We start from the raw sequence: 15,415 nt of genomic DNA on the forward strand, positions 1-15,415 counted from the left end.
ATAAATTAAAAGCAGAAATCTGTGTAAGCTGGGTGCTTTTAATTCAGTTGACCCGGCTCCATAAGATGGTGCAGATCAGGAATAAACATTGTGAGATCCTGCTGATGCTCTGTTACTGCCTCTTCACTGGATTCTTATCTATTGATAAATGTGAAATTGTAAAACTAACTCATTTCTCAGGGATATTTTTAAAGTGCTGGACAAATCTTAATTTATCCAACACTTTGGTTTATGACCAAACACCTTCACAGCAAATAATACTTCCACTGGCCCCAGCTGTACTTTGTGTTTAGTGCTGATTAGCAAATATTAGGTTGCTAATATGCTAAACTCACATAGTGGTCATGGTAGACTTATACCTGCTTAACAACCAGAATGTGTCATTATGAGCATGTTAGCAACTCGGTTCCCACCTCAAATCGTTCCTTGAACATTACTGCCACTGTGCCTAAGAATAGTCTGAAAGAGCTGCCGGTATTGCTGTAGACTCTTGGTCTTGTTTCTTTGTGTTGCTAAAGTTCTACTTTCTTTATGCCCTGGTGTCTACTATAAAACATACTATTAATACACACAATAAATATTCCATTATAAACCACTTGATAGAAGTGACTGCTGTGAGTAGAAGCATTTTCTTTTGCTCATTATCACAGATCAGAATTTAATTAATCTTAATATTTCAATCTAGGAGCCAAATAAGCTCTAAACTTTTGGCCTATATTTGCATCATGACTGACAGTTACCATGGCACCTGTGTTGGCAGTTGACTGAATTTGCTTTGCAAAGAATATTTAGAGTCTTGATATTTAGCTGAAGTCGAGCACAGGGGTAATTAAACTTTCCCATTTAAAAAGCTCATCAGGATTTGTTCCTTATCACATTCACCACTTTTCCTGATGTGAGGGCATTTTGTAAAGACATCTTCAGAGAAACCAAACACAATTCCTGTGGCTGTTCGGTGGCATTCTTTGCCAGCCGGAGGTGACGCAGGGTTCGCGTAAATATTGTGAGTGGTGCCAAGAGTAACATTATTTGTGTTACAGGCTTACAGACAGTGCATGAGTGCATCATTTCAGAAATGTGGTGAAGATCTACTGAGCTGAAGCATTAGGGTCCCTGGAAAGTTAAGCTTTCCAGTGGATTTGGTTATATTTGAACAGAAACAGCAGGTTTGGGTGATTAGAAACATTACCGCTCTTTACTTTTTCTTTGTCTGATATTATGCAGCTATTGGCAAAAACTCACTCAGCTATAGGGAAACCCAGATGACAAAGCTTTTGAAGATAATTTCAATTGTCAGTGTTTGATTTTCACCCTTTCAGTGTCTCAAAATACTTTCTTGAAAGCTGGAAAATGTCAGCTTGTCAATAAAAAGAAATCCTCTGGAAACCAGCTATTTTAGCAGCTTTTAAAAAAAATTGGCTGACAGCTTTCTAACAGCAATGGACACAGTAACAACAGTACAAGAACACTAAGCTCGCAAAGCTTCTATTAGTTTAGAGAGTTATATATCAGAGGTTACTGTGAGATAGTAGGGAGTGTGAATCACAAATTGTAAAAAGGAAAAGAAAGAAGTCTACTTTTCACATCCTTAATTTTGTATTTTTAAACTTCTGCAGCTATTTTAGCAGTTTACTGAAGTATACAGTCTTAAATGAGCACAATATGTTGTTTATTTTAATAAATTGCCCATGGATAAGGAATATTTAATGGGTGTTTTCATTTTTGCATCTCGCATTTTTGCAACCAATCTTTTACAACTGGGAATGTATAAAGCCCATTTGTTATGATTTTTATTATTTTGTCCAATCCTAATACTATAGAATAATTACTGTAAGATTCTGACAGTTTGAGCTGACACTATGTTGAGCCACAGTAGTTACGTTTTTTTATTGTCATTGTGTTTTAGGTGCTACAGAGGAGCCAGAAGTAATTCCTGACCCTGCTAAACAGACTGATCGGGTGGTAAAGATCGCTGGGATCAGTGCTGGTGTTCTTGTCTTTATTCTGCTGGTGTTGGTAGCCATCCTATTGGTCAAGAAGAGGTGAGTGACAATACCTGATCATGACGATTATAGCAACCTTAATAAAGAGTTTAACGATGAGTGCAAATATTACATGAACAATACTTCATGTACACACCAACACGTACACAAATGCAAAAACACACAGACACAAATGTGCACCTAAATCCATTCTCTTGTTGTGTGTTGGTCCAGTATTTGCTGTAGTTACACCATCTTCCATCCATCCACCATTAACGTTGATCTCCCTTCAGAACCACTTGGATCACTTCCTGAAGGTTGCTCTCTTTTTAAGGCACTAAATAGTCAAAGGCTTGTTTTCCCGAGATCCATGCATTTCCAAAATTAGAAGCTCCTGCCTCGCTGTTTTGTGATTTAGTTCAAGACAGATCTGAGGTCATGTTTTTTTTCCTTGAACACCACAGCTGTTGAATCAAACTAGACAGAACAACCACACAGAACAGCTGACTCAATTGAGAGGCACATTGAAAGAGATCCTCAAGCACAAGTAACTTTCCAAGATGAATAGATTATACAAACAGATGAAAGTCATGAAAACCAAGAATGTGGCATTTGAGAGGTAAACAGCAACATAGATGAAGGTCTGTTGTGCAAAGAAAAGGGTTTTGGCAAAGCTGATTGAGTGGAAGAGCACAAAGTGGAGAGTCAAGTGAGGGTGTGAGGAGTGGCTGGCTTATAAATGCTGACAAAGAACTTAATTCTTTTAAGCCAATGATGCACACTCATTGCCTCCTGCACTTTATTAGTTTAGTTTCACACTTAAAATAACTCAAGAGTAATGCTTTCTCATTTAAAAAAATGTGTTGTATTTAATGCCACATTTGAAATTAGATTGTGCAGGTATAATCAAAGCTTTCTTTGGAGAAAAGAAAAGAAAGAAAAACAGAATATAACAATTGAAAGAACATTTCATCTCTCATTATTCACTAAAAACATGTAGAGGTGTCAGAGTTGATCCTGGTGTCACTGAAACGTTTTTGGGCTCTGTTGTGTTAATTTGGTACAGGGCTCCACCATGTGGTGGCTAAACATAGCTGCAACATGAAAATGTCAGCTGCAGCACTACAGTATAAGGACTGAATCATACAGGTCTTTTTAGTAATAGATGCTTATAGACCATAGTGGGAAAATAACTCATGTGTACACACCTAGTAGTCTTATTATCATGAATTATTTCTGTATATTGTGAGGATATTTTCTTAAAGCACCAAAAGTTGTTTAGAGTCAGTGCTCCACAAGCACCTGAAATGAAACATGTTTATGATTAATGCAGAATTATTCATTAACCACTACAGTATTACTGTCCTCTGACATACAGTACTATATTTTAAGTGTTATCTAGTGACATATGAATCATCAGACACTAAATTTGGAAAGGTTCAACACTGAATATCCTTTTTTTCCAGCTAAGACACACCACAGGGGAGTTCATGGTGACTTATTATTATTGTGTAATTTTAATCATAAATCCATGAAGCTGTTAGGAAAACCAGCTTCAGGTTCCTCTGACCCAAGTCTAGACAGTTTTTGTTTTCCATAATGTCGCCTTTTTATTGATTAGTGTCTGCCTGAGTAGCCATGAGGTCACATTAGGATGAAATGGTGTGTCCTTGTACTTTTCAGGGCATAAGTGTGCCTGCACATTTATAACTCATGTACATGAGTGTGGTTGTGTGTGGTAATTAGCAATTACTAAACAAGGTACCCTTCCCATGACCTCTCAATTAAAATCTGGTGTTCAGGGAACCTAAGTGCCTCATTAAAAAGAGAATAATTAAGAATTTCATTTGACAGATACTTTCATGTCAAGTGTTTTATATTTCTTATTAAAATAAAAAGGGTTGACTTAAATAGGTTGTTATGCTCACTGACCACCATGTATCTTGGACACATTTCAAGAAATTTTAAATTAATCACCATCAGCTTAAGAAGATGTCTCTTTCAAGAAATACTGTACAGGATTTCCTCTGATCAGTGAGATATTGCATCTTGCCAGAGGCTTTAGAGAGCAACCAGGAAAACAGTCTCTCAATTACAACCAATCATGATCTCACTCAGCAAATCAAAAACAATTAGAGACATTAAATTACAGTCAGTGATGAACTCTCGTCACTGAGGATCTCTGCTCTTGCAGCTCCTGACCTCCATATTTTTACTCTAATGCTGATAATGAAATCATGTGATCCAGCTTTCGTGCTGCTGCTTTACTGTCAAAGTGTAGTTGTTAATGATAACCAGGGGTCCTGAGCTTAAAGTGAAGGGTATAAATACTTAATTTATTTTAGAAGCTGTTACTATTTCATGATACCCAACAGTGTTTGAAATACACTGACTATCTTCCAAAACCTGACAGTGTTTGATCCATAGTTTGCACTCAGTGGTCTGGTTTGCATAAAATGTTTTACTGAATATTAAATTAAAGCAGAGGAGTTAGCAGCTAACTGTTGTGCATGACTGTACTGTAATTGCATGCAAAGCCTGGAGGAAGTCAATACAGTGTCTGTTGTCGTTTTGCACCCAAACTGTAACCAGCTCAAGCCACATTCATGCATCTGGGCTGAGGCAACTTCTAATAAATGTTAGCACTAGAACACTAAATGGGACTGCCACAGGATGACAGTGTTCCTGTAAAGTAAAACATTTACAGTTTTGCAAAAAGGAAATATTTTTCAAGTATTATGTTAAATTATGTTTCAATGCACACGCATACTGTCACAACAGAGAAAAAGTGTTTACTTTTCTTATATGTTTTTAGTTAGATTTTTCGTTTGATTTATGAGAATATATGACATTTTGCCAGCAACAAACATTGATCAACTCAAGACAGATGTTTCTAGATGAAAGAACATATTTGCATATCTCTGCATGGGACAGAAAATTGCCTTTGAGCAACTTAAAATGAGTTCTGTAAATTTGGTTTACATTACTCTTTGAGTTTGTTTTGAGCTATGACATAATTTGTGTGTGTTTTTTTTTTTAAAGTTCTTTTTAGATTGATTTGAAAAGATTTGTGATTTTATCTCACCCTCATGAGTGTGAAATTACATTATTTAGTAGTTTTCTCTTCCATGAAGGTTTCTGGGGAGATCAATCTTCATTGTCATTGAACCCTTTACAACTGAACAATACTGCATCTTTAAAATAGTGGGACATGATGACATCGCTATGACATCATGCTTGCTTTTACAGGAAGCGAGCGGCGTGGTGCCACAGATCACGGATAGCTTTGTTTCAGTTTTGATAAAATGTTAGGTGTCAGTGGAAGCAATTGGCTGATTAGAGCTAAGTCTCTGATTAGGGGTCATCCAGTTACAGAAAATGCAGCTTTAAAATATTGCATGAATATTTTAAATACAACACTCCCAGAAGTAAAGGAGGGAAAGACTGCATGTTGACAGGTTAATACTGATAGTTTGTTGTTATTTTAGTAATAGTTTTTTAAGTCTCTTAACTTATTTTGTAGTATTTATTTAATATCAAACTAGAGTTTTTACCTTATTCTAAAGATATAGGGCCCATAATAATATAACAACCCCTTGCATGACCCTCAAGTTGTAGCAATCAAAAGGTGTTTTCTTCTGTTTCTGTTGTTGCTGGTTGGGACAGGACAGTATTGTCCTAACTTGCATATTCATGACCCTTGTGTCTCATTCTTTGCTTTCTGATTGGCTCACAACCCCAGGAGGACCTACTATTCATACTCTTATTACCTGTAAGTAAACAACCAATCAACAATCAGCTCACCCAGCTGCTGTTATCTTATTGGGTGAATTATTAGTGGCTAGTTGTTGTTATTTTTAAAGATGCAGTATACTTTTTTCAAGATAAAACACATTTTCAGCTCTGACCAACCAGCCAAAGCCATCCTCATTGATGCCTTGCCAGGGTGGGGGGTCAATTCACTTTCATGTCAGTCAGTTCAGGATTTTAGTGAATTCAATATTTCCAACATTTTAATATACTTAAAACATCCAGATATTTTCCTTTTATGAAGAGAATGTTGATGGTTTACTGTCTAAAAATGGTACAAAATAAACCAATGCTGAATCATTAGAAAATGAAATGTCAGCTTGTATTAAAGGGACTGAACTGACAGTGAAGTGACCTCAGCCCCGGTGTCCTCTACATGCTCCAAAGTTGCTCTGAAGCAGATTTATGAAGGCCAAAGTTGGCCGTAAACCAGAACAAAGCAGGCCAAAGTGGGACGACACAGGCCTAAGCGTGTTATTTGAAAAAAGAATGCTGCACTTGTGACTTGTAGCTCTTTGTGTGCATGTAGTCATGTGATCATCCATCCGCCCATCAAGTCACAGGTATCATGGTAACTCTGCTACACATGCTCAGTGTGTCTCTCCTCTCAGTGGATCTGAACCAGTTGGCTTCCTTTCTGGGACACGTGGCAATAGATCTTATGATGGTTTATTATGGGTGCTTCTTTCTTTACTCTGTCTATTATTGTCTCTCACTGGCTGTGACCAAAATAGATCACTAAACTTGCAGTGCCCTATAAAGAGGTGGGGGCGGTCACCCTTTTTTGTCTGCATCCACCATGCACGTAAACTGAGGGACACTACACACACTCCTTTACAAGCAAAAAATTACTTAAGTAAAAATACAGAAGTATTATCAACAAGAGGTAAGGAAGTAAAAGTACTCATCATGCAGGATCATTACACACTCACACCCATTTCTTCACCTCTGTTTTTTCTTTCCCTTCTATACAGTATGCACCGTACACAGCATATGGTTTATAATCTAAACATATCCTCTCCTATATTTGTGTTTCCTGTTGGACAACCAATACTACACTCACAAACACCCACACAAACAGCTACATGTGGTCAGAGGTTAAATCTGTGTTCCTACTGAGTGTGTGAGTGTGTATCTTGTGTGTGTATGTGTGTGGTCTTAGAGGTGGAGTTGGTGTGTTTTGGGGTCAAGAGGTAAAACATACAAAAAAATGTATCACAGCATGCATTCTGTCTGGAAAGAGGTCAGAGCCGTACATTGTATCAGTTTGACAACAATCAAAAAGGGATTCCTTTATTGGTCCCCTATGTTCAGCAGCTGCAGCCATTTTGTGTCCCAGCTAAAAGAGATTTTTTTTTATTTTTTTTTAAATTTACATTTGGTCTCAAATGGCAATACAACCTGTGAACTAAGTTTTCTTGAACATACCATGAAAAACACAATGATTGTTTGTTCACCGGCAGAGGTGTTGTCTTTACTGATGTATATTTATGGCTCTGGATATACAGTGTTCCTGCATGCTCTGTCATGCTCGAAATATTAAGTCCTCTACATTTATTTTTCCTGGGATTTTATGGATTTGCACACTGAGAGAGTTATACCTGAAAATGATTTTCTGTTTATGACATGACCTCAAGTCCTACTACTACTCGTATGATGGTAATTGTGGTACTTTGGTTGGTAAATGGTTTACCCTGGGCTTCTATAGAGCATAAGTCATTCCCCTCCTGTTGTTTTAATGGGATTTTTCCTCTCTTTGCTGTCGGATGAAAACCAACTGTTTGATGTTTTGCTGATTTTCTTTTCCCTTTTTGTTTGTCTTCTTTATGTTTTGATTTGCCTCACTGAAAGATTGGATTCTGCTAATGCAGAAAGCTCTTGAAATTACAGAATTACAAAAATGGAGTTTACAGTAAAGTCTGTTTTTGGTGGCTTTCATCTGACAGCTCATCTATGATGCTAAGTTTGACAACAGGTTTTCCCTTTGCTACTTGTCTGTAGGTCATAGGTCATTTCCCTGGTCTGAATTAGATACTATTTTCCCTTTGGTCCTATAGTAAAGCCTGTTAAATGCTACAATTTATAAAGCCTTCTACCTTCCTTGCTTGTTCTCTCCTCTTTCCTTCCTCTCTTTTTCTCTTCTACCCACCTATCTTCTTTTCTCCTTTTTTCTTTCTTGTTGTTGTTCTGAACTTTGCATCTTGAATCAGAAGCCTGCAGCCCAGCCAAGCTACTGTTACCAAAAACAGACCTAAAGATACTAAATCAATAGTGTACATGAAGATTTGAACATTTGTTCCATGCAAGGAAAAGCAAAAGTGGGGCTGTGGTCTGCAGGCTAGCTGATGTCTGTGTGTTTGTTGGTTAGAAGCCTTACTGTGTTTGTCTCTGCCCTTGACAGGAAACTGGCCAAAAAACGCAAAGATGCCATCGGAACAACACGGCAGGAAATGACACACATGGTGAACGCCATGGACCGCAGCTATGCTGACCAGAGCACTCTGCATGGAGAAGACCCGATGGCTGTGACGTTTATGGATTCACACAACTACAACAACAGATGTAGGTTCATAAGCAAAACAAATATTATTATATTTAACTATTTAAAGTTCACCATCCCACCCCGGGATGGTTTGGCCTTGGTAGCTCTACTTTAGGTGTGTATTGGCCTGTATCGGACTCAGTCTTCACACAACCTTGACAAATTCTACATTGTTTGGAAGCTCTCAGTCTCCTGAATCTATAGGTGAAAAGCATTTTAGATACTTTGGTTCAGTATCTATTATACTTATCATAACTCATCTATGTTTGAGTAATGCTGAAATTGAAAGCACTTCCTGACCGTGTTTCCTCCTACAGTGCCCAACGATCCCCTGGTTCCTACCGCTGTGTTAGGTGAGACCTCTAGCATGGTTGGATATATCACATTTATCACCAATAAATTCCCTGTAGTGATCACCCGTCATCGTCATAAAGTCCCTGTGCTTGTAGCCCTGTCCTGTATTTCCCTGTGCGTCATTACATAGGTTTCAGTTTTGTGTAAAAACTGTGAAAAAACTGTGGTTGTTGGACACAATCAAAGCCTCCATTACATCCTGTTGTGTCCTGTGGGTGGATAGTTTGGCTGAACTGTGAAGTTTCTGTACCATGAAGTTGACCTTTACCTACAATTAGAAGTGCTAAATGTTTAATAAAGGTCACGGTACAAATAGGGAGCCATTAACTCTACAATTAGTGAACTGAAGTGAGCAAAATTAAAAAGAAATACAGCAAAAATACAAAATGGAGCTTTAGATTTGGTTCAAAGCCAATGTCTGTAGTGGATTAGAATATGTAAGGATAGCTAATCTGTGTTTTCATCTTTTATCTTTTTTTTTGCCACCCCCTCCAACTTTCTGTGTAAAACATGCCCGGTACTAAAAAACTCCAACAGCCAAACACTTCATCTGTCGTCCTGTGTTTTCCCTAGATTCAATCATCCCCCAATCCCCGCCATGGATTCTGTTTCCTACTGAGTGTTATTGATATTCACAGTAATTACCGTCATTCTCCCTCAGAGACCTCATTATTTCCACAGTTTTGAGTTGTTTTAAGGCATGCCATCTCCTGTCCCAAAAACGACAGAAACTGAAGCTTAAAAGGAGGAAGACAATTTGTCACATTGCCACTGCAAAATGACTGCAGATAAAATCTGTGACATCAAGTGACAGTGAACAACTTAGTGCCTACAGCTCTGTGTCTTTGGCAGAAGTTTTTTCTGCGCTCTGGATCTAGAAGTCTGCTCGAGTATCGACCATCTGTGTTATTCCCTAGGCTTGTTTTGTTGCTGATGCCCCAGTCTGAGTGTCTGAATCATGAAAGCTGTAGTTTTTGCCAAGTCGGGATGTTTTTCGAGTTCCAATGCAGCACTGCATTGTGTTTATCTTTAGTTTAATCTAGTGTTGACACTACAGCATGATGTGGAGTTTGAACATATCCTTAAGGCCTCTGCAATCCACAACACCACCAAACTGTGTTAATTAACTGTTCCATAGCTGCTAATTTGGAGTGAAGGCTGCAGTTACAATCTGTCCCAGCCAATCACATCACAGAGTGGGAAGAAGTAGCAGGAAGTAACAAATTAAGAGGCAGTGTCGGGTCAAGTTTACTGTTAATTGGCCTGACGAGGGCTGAGCAAACCTTTAACAATCAGTAATGAGCTAACATGTCCTCAGAGCAGAGAGAAGCATCAGTTGGATGAAATAAACAGTGTCAGTTAATAAACAGTTGTGAAGATGAAATCAGTCGGTCATGCTTCAACCCCAAGCCACTCCATTATACAACCTGTCAGTCTGTACATTTCTACTGCCAACTCACATTATCTCCTGCAGCACAGAAATGTTCACCTGGAAATTCTGCAACAACTGGACCCTTTAATTACCTGTAACTGACATACCTTTCCCATGTTTACATTCCTGAAATGCAAGGCAAAGTATATCCAAATGCTATACAGTAGCTGCAGCTACTATATAGCAGCTACCCTTTTGATATGTTCATTAATACATTTTTTTGGTCATGCTCGTTGTTTTGTGATATCATATACTTTTTTTGAGCTGTCCATTATGTAAAACCATTGCACTCTCTTCGTCAGTGGGTTAAAGTGGTGAAATTAAACCTTTGTTAAATTAAAAAATTAAACCATGTTTAGAGTATGACTAACAAAGCCACTTGCCCTGCAGTGTGACTAAATCTCTTTGCTCTTTTCTTTTTCTGCTGCTTTGCCATGTAGTTCCAATCACAGGTGAGTATAAACAGTGAAAACAAACTGACAAATGGTTTGTTTGGTTTGTGGGGAAAATGCTGTATTTTCTCAAGGTAATAAGTCAGAGACAGAAACAAGTGCCAATTATGGGAAAACAAAAAAAGGCTTTTGCTTACATCAGCATACCTTCCCAAACAAGTGTTATGTTAGGGTATTAATCGGGGGTGTATTTTACTTCATCTACCTTACTCTAACTTATATAGCCTCAGAGAGCTTCTTCTTGTATGATTTCTTGCACCCAGGACCTTATAAAGCACTACCCTTCTGGCGGACATTGTATTAGCAATAAATTAGCAATTAATCTGAACGCATTCTCTCCCCTGTTATAGATGAGAACCACAGTGGCTCTGCCGCGGAGAACAGCAGGCTTCTGGATGTTCCTCGGTATCACTGTGAAGGCACTGAGTCCCCTTATCAGACAGGACAGCTCCACCCTGCCATCAGAGTGGCTGACCTCCTGCAGCACATCAACCTAATGAAAACATCTGACAGCTACGGCTTTAAGGAGGAGTATGAAGTAAGATTGGTATTATAAGTACTTTTATTAAAAGGTGTTAGTAGCAGTAACAGTTGTATTAGTAGCCTGGCTGTTTACAAAAAGCAAACGCAGCAAATGTTTTACTAGTGCAGCAGGATGTTTTTGATCCTATATCAGAGTTGCTGACAATGCAACACATTAAGATTTTTGAAACCAGTTTTATACAAAATGACTATGAGGGGTAAATTGCCTTTTAATTTGAGGGCATTTTCTGCCTTATTGACTGAACAGTCCAACTGCTACAACCCCTTTTTATGCCCCCTTGTTTTGGAGTCTAATAAGCACCAGCTAACCACTCATGTACCAATGGGGCGGAAAAAAACATCAGAGCAGAACCATTGTTTAAGCCATCTGTCTCCTCAGAATTATCTTGCTGGAGTGTTATGTTTAAGGATCCATGACGTGTAATTTTCTTTCCTATTTTCTCGTGTGTTGTTGGTGATACAGAGCTTCTTTGAGGGCCAGTCGGCCTCCTGGGATGTGGCCAAGAAGGAGCAGAACCGCACCAAGAACCGCTACGGGAACATTATAGCATGTAAGTGAGCAAGTTTTATTTATGAATTGCTTTTCAACATAGAAATGCTTTACAGTAGTAACAAGGATAAAGGAAGGTAAATAAAATACTCAGAAACAAGCAAAACTAAGTTTATGACCCACAGAATTAAAGGTATAAAGTAAAGATAAGACCAAAGAAAACAAAGGGGTTTTAAGATACCTCTTAGAGATGTGTGCTGATTTGGCTCCCGTGAGGGTTTGTGAGAGGCTGTTCCAGAGTCAATGAACAAGAACCGCAAAAGCACAATCACCTTTAGTTTCTGATCTTTACCTTGGAACAGCCATTAGTCCCTGCTCTGAAGATCTGAGGTGCTCCCCTGTGTACTGCTGTTTCTTTAGACTCAAAAGATTTAGAGTCAGAGAAAAATGTGGTTATTACTCAAATGGTCTTAGTTCACTGTTGCAGACCAAAGAGCCTCATTTACATTGTACTGTTGCCTGAAAATGTTGGAACAGGACCATGTTAATTTTATCAATGTGTTGACAGAGTTGCATTGTATATGTAATATTGTTTGGACCGAATGTTTTTGATATGTTTGCTACGTTTTCATTGATTGTGTTAAGTTCTATATGTGTATTGTGATAACTAGGACAAGAGAACCTGCATTTCACAACTATGATCTATTTTAGAGACCTGCATTAACTCTAACATATTATAGGATGGTATACAGTGTTACAGTACAACAAGAACTGCTGATAGCAGTGGAGCATCAACTTAAATCCTCTATAGAGTTTTTGAACCCTAAACTCAAAAGTTTTTTCCCTAAATGTAGTGTGTAAGCATTTGCTTTCCAGTTTAGAGAAAAGCTGAACATTTGTTTTCGTAAGGCCCCTAAAGAGTTGATTTCAAAGTATAAGTATTCTTCTATAACCTAAAATATCCATGACTAAATGAGCAAAAAAAAAGTTACATTTAAGAAAACAAAACATCCGTAGGTGTTATATATTAAGTTTTTAACACTCAAAAACACAGCTAGTTTGTCTCATCTGGACTGTGTGGATCTTGTTCAATCAGATTTGATTCACAGTACAGGCAACAAAAGCAAACAATGCCACAACTGTAAATGTAAATTTGATTCAAGTATTCCAAAATCTTGATTGCTGAATGGAAATATGTGACATTGTTTTTTTTTCTATTAAACCCAGCCCCTTCAAATCGGAGGAAAAAAAGAAATGTAGAGATCTCTCACCAAAACGTTCCTAACTTTGGCAGATAATATTGTGAACATGTAGGATCCCATCACTCTTAGTAAGAAGCTAATGAAAGAAAATAGATTTTCAGGGACTGTAATTCCATCAGTCCTCTCTAACAAATGTTCTTTCTCTTTTCCTGTCTCTCTACATCACTGTCTCTGTCTTGTTGTTCCTCTCTCCCACACTGTTTCTCTGTGTATTTCTTTAGATGACCATTCAAGGGTTATTCTTCAGCCCATAGAAGACGACCCCTCCTCCGACTACATCAACGCCAACTACATCGATGTAAGTGGAAACGCATCGAATGCTACTATTGGCTCCCAACGAAACCAACGAAACCACACTCCCTCGCTCGTATGTCAGGCCTCTATACCTTTATTGCGTCTACCAGTCATCCATCGTCCCATTTTACACATCCAGCCACCCCAAAAAACACATCATGCATACAGCTCATATCTGTCTCAGGTGTCAGTCCTGCTGTCTTTTTCCCAAGTCTGTTCATTTATTCCCCCATCCATCCTGAATTTATCATTGACATGACATTTTAGTCTGTACGAGTGACATTAAACAGTAGATTTTTAGTCATTTTTTGGATTACTCAGTAGGAGTTACTCAGTTTTACAGAAAAGCAAGGGACAGCCATATGGTGCTAAGAGCTATGCAGAGATGAGATCTTATGTCTTTGTAATCAGACTCTCTTTTAGAGAGACAGCCAGCAGCAGGGGAAACAGCTATCTTGGCTCCGTCTATGGGTAACAAAATCCACCCACCAGCACCTCTAAAGCTCACAGATTAACATGTTATATCTTGTTTGTCTAATCTGTACAAAAACCGAATGGTGTCTGCAGAGTCACTGTGCCCGGCCAAGAAAATACCAGTATTAGCAATGTAGATTAAACATGTAAGCTACTACATGTTAATAGGCTTCTGAGGTGCTTGTAGGTGGATTTTCTTGTCTTTAGACAGATTCAGACTGACTGTCTCTCCCTGTTTCCAGTTTTTAGGTTAAGCTAAGATAAATGGCTGCTAGCTGTAGCTTCATATTTAACATACAGACATGAGAGTGGTGTGGATCTTCTATCTAACTCTCAGCCATACAGCAAATAAGCGTATTTCCTTAAAGTTGCTGCATTCAGCCTTCAGAGCTCCCATCTTTAACTGGACTGTCCATCAATCATCCATTTATCTAATACCATTCTTCATCCACCCCCTCTTTTATTTATGGTTTGTCTGTCCAAACACCATCTATCCATCTTTTGCCATCTCCACTCTCCTGTCACCTTTACAACAATCATCTGCATGATAGCATTTCACACTGTGCCTTTTTAATGCTAATATGCTTATAGCATGCTCTTCTACATGCATGTTACTGTTCACATTAAGCTAGAATTAGAATGAATAGAGTGGACTCTCCCTGGTGTATCCAGCAAATCACTGTTGGTACCACTATAGTTATACTGAAAATTAATTATAATGACCCTTGAAGAAAAAGGGTATATTAACAACAATAAAATATACCTACCTCAGTATGTCTTGGCTGTGAGGTGGTCATCAGGAAGTGTCCTTTCTAATCAGCTTAATTCTACATTCTAGATCGTTTTTTTTTTTTTCTGCATGTCCTGTTCAAACTCCCATTATGTCAATGCAACTTTTCTTTTTCTGATTGACACTCACTGACATTGTTGTGCTTTCTTTCTTTCTTTCTTTCTTCCACTCGTTCTTTCTGCCTGTGGCTTGGGCTATAGATTTGGCTGTACAGGGATGTAAGTATCACTGTGGATTCTTTTCATTCGCGCCCCTCAACTTTTACACCTGCTCACCCACACATCCATCCATACACTCGTCCTTACATGCATCGAGTCATCGGTGTATGTACATTTTTAGTTGCTGGGGCCTCTGCTGCATGAAGTATTTCACGCGATCTTGCCCTCCCACCAGTCTTCCTTACATGTCACTGTGAGCTGTAACTTTGCTTATGCGTCGTCCCTACTTTTGTCTTATTGCCATCAGGAAATCCCATTCAGTGATTGTCATAGCTCTGTGCACACCTGATAGTTAAAGGTAACAGGTATCAGTGCAGTCATCTGTAGATTTTGGCTCGTCCGTAGTATAGGAATAATATTCCTGCTTTGTTCTGATAATTTGAAAAATGTCAGCCACTAGGGTTATTTATAGAAGTTCTTTCACATCACAACACCATGAAGATGACCAGATCAACCAACTCTCCTTGCAGTGCATCTCAACATGTCAACCAAAAAAGTCAGCTTCATTTGTTAGAATGTATAAATGTTTCTCTTGACTTTACTTTAAACATCTTAGAGATGCTTCATAATATTTCTTTAGTCTGAGGTGAGAACAAGATTAGTTTTGACAATTGAAACGTTGCACTGCAGATGTCAACCAACTGACTTAACATGAAACATGTTAGTTTGATGTATATTCAGTTGTTGTGTTATTGTGTTGTGTTTGCAGGGCTACCAGAGACCAAGTCACTACATTGCTACTCAAGGTAAACTACTACAACACTGTCAAAGA

The 15,415-nt window shown here is 38.4% G+C and overlaps 1 protein-coding gene across 17 annotated transcripts in view; it reads left to right on the forward strand.

Annotated features, from left to right (window-relative positions):
• The window catches only part of ptprk (protein tyrosine phosphatase receptor type K), a 104,973-nt gene that overhangs the window by 80,109 nt on the left and 9,449 nt on the right, over nucleotides 1-15,415 (forward strand). For 3 of the 17 annotated variants that reach the window (XM_051071797.1, XM_051071799.1, XM_051071800.1), the window contains 9 exons: nucleotides 1,907-2,042; nucleotides 5,725-5,754; nucleotides 8,194-8,354; nucleotides 8,652-8,687; nucleotides 10,923-11,110; nucleotides 11,567-11,666; nucleotides 13,089-13,234; nucleotides 14,626-14,643; nucleotides 15,353-15,389. In XM_051071797.1, coding sequence (XP_050927754.1) covers nucleotides 1,907-2,042; nucleotides 5,725-5,754; nucleotides 8,194-8,354; nucleotides 8,652-8,687; nucleotides 10,923-11,110; nucleotides 11,567-11,666; nucleotides 13,089-13,234; nucleotides 14,626-14,643; nucleotides 15,353-15,389 — 852 coding nt within the window. Of the gene's footprint in view, nucleotides 1-1,906; nucleotides 2,043-5,724; nucleotides 5,755-8,193; nucleotides 8,355-8,651; nucleotides 8,688-10,560; nucleotides 10,605-10,922; nucleotides 11,111-11,566; nucleotides 11,667-13,088; nucleotides 13,235-14,625; nucleotides 14,644-15,352; nucleotides 15,390-15,415 lie in introns of those variants that run through there. The other 14 variants (XM_051071802.1, XM_051071798.1, XM_051071803.1 and 11 more) reach the window with 14 other exon arrangements.

The sequence above is a fragment of the Lates calcarifer genome, linkage group LG7_1 (genome assembly GCF_001640805.2).
Source record: "Lates calcarifer isolate ASB-BC8 linkage group LG7_1, TLL_Latcal_v3, whole genome shotgun sequence".
Lineage (NCBI taxonomy): Eukaryota > Metazoa > Chordata > Actinopteri > Centropomidae > Lates > Lates calcarifer.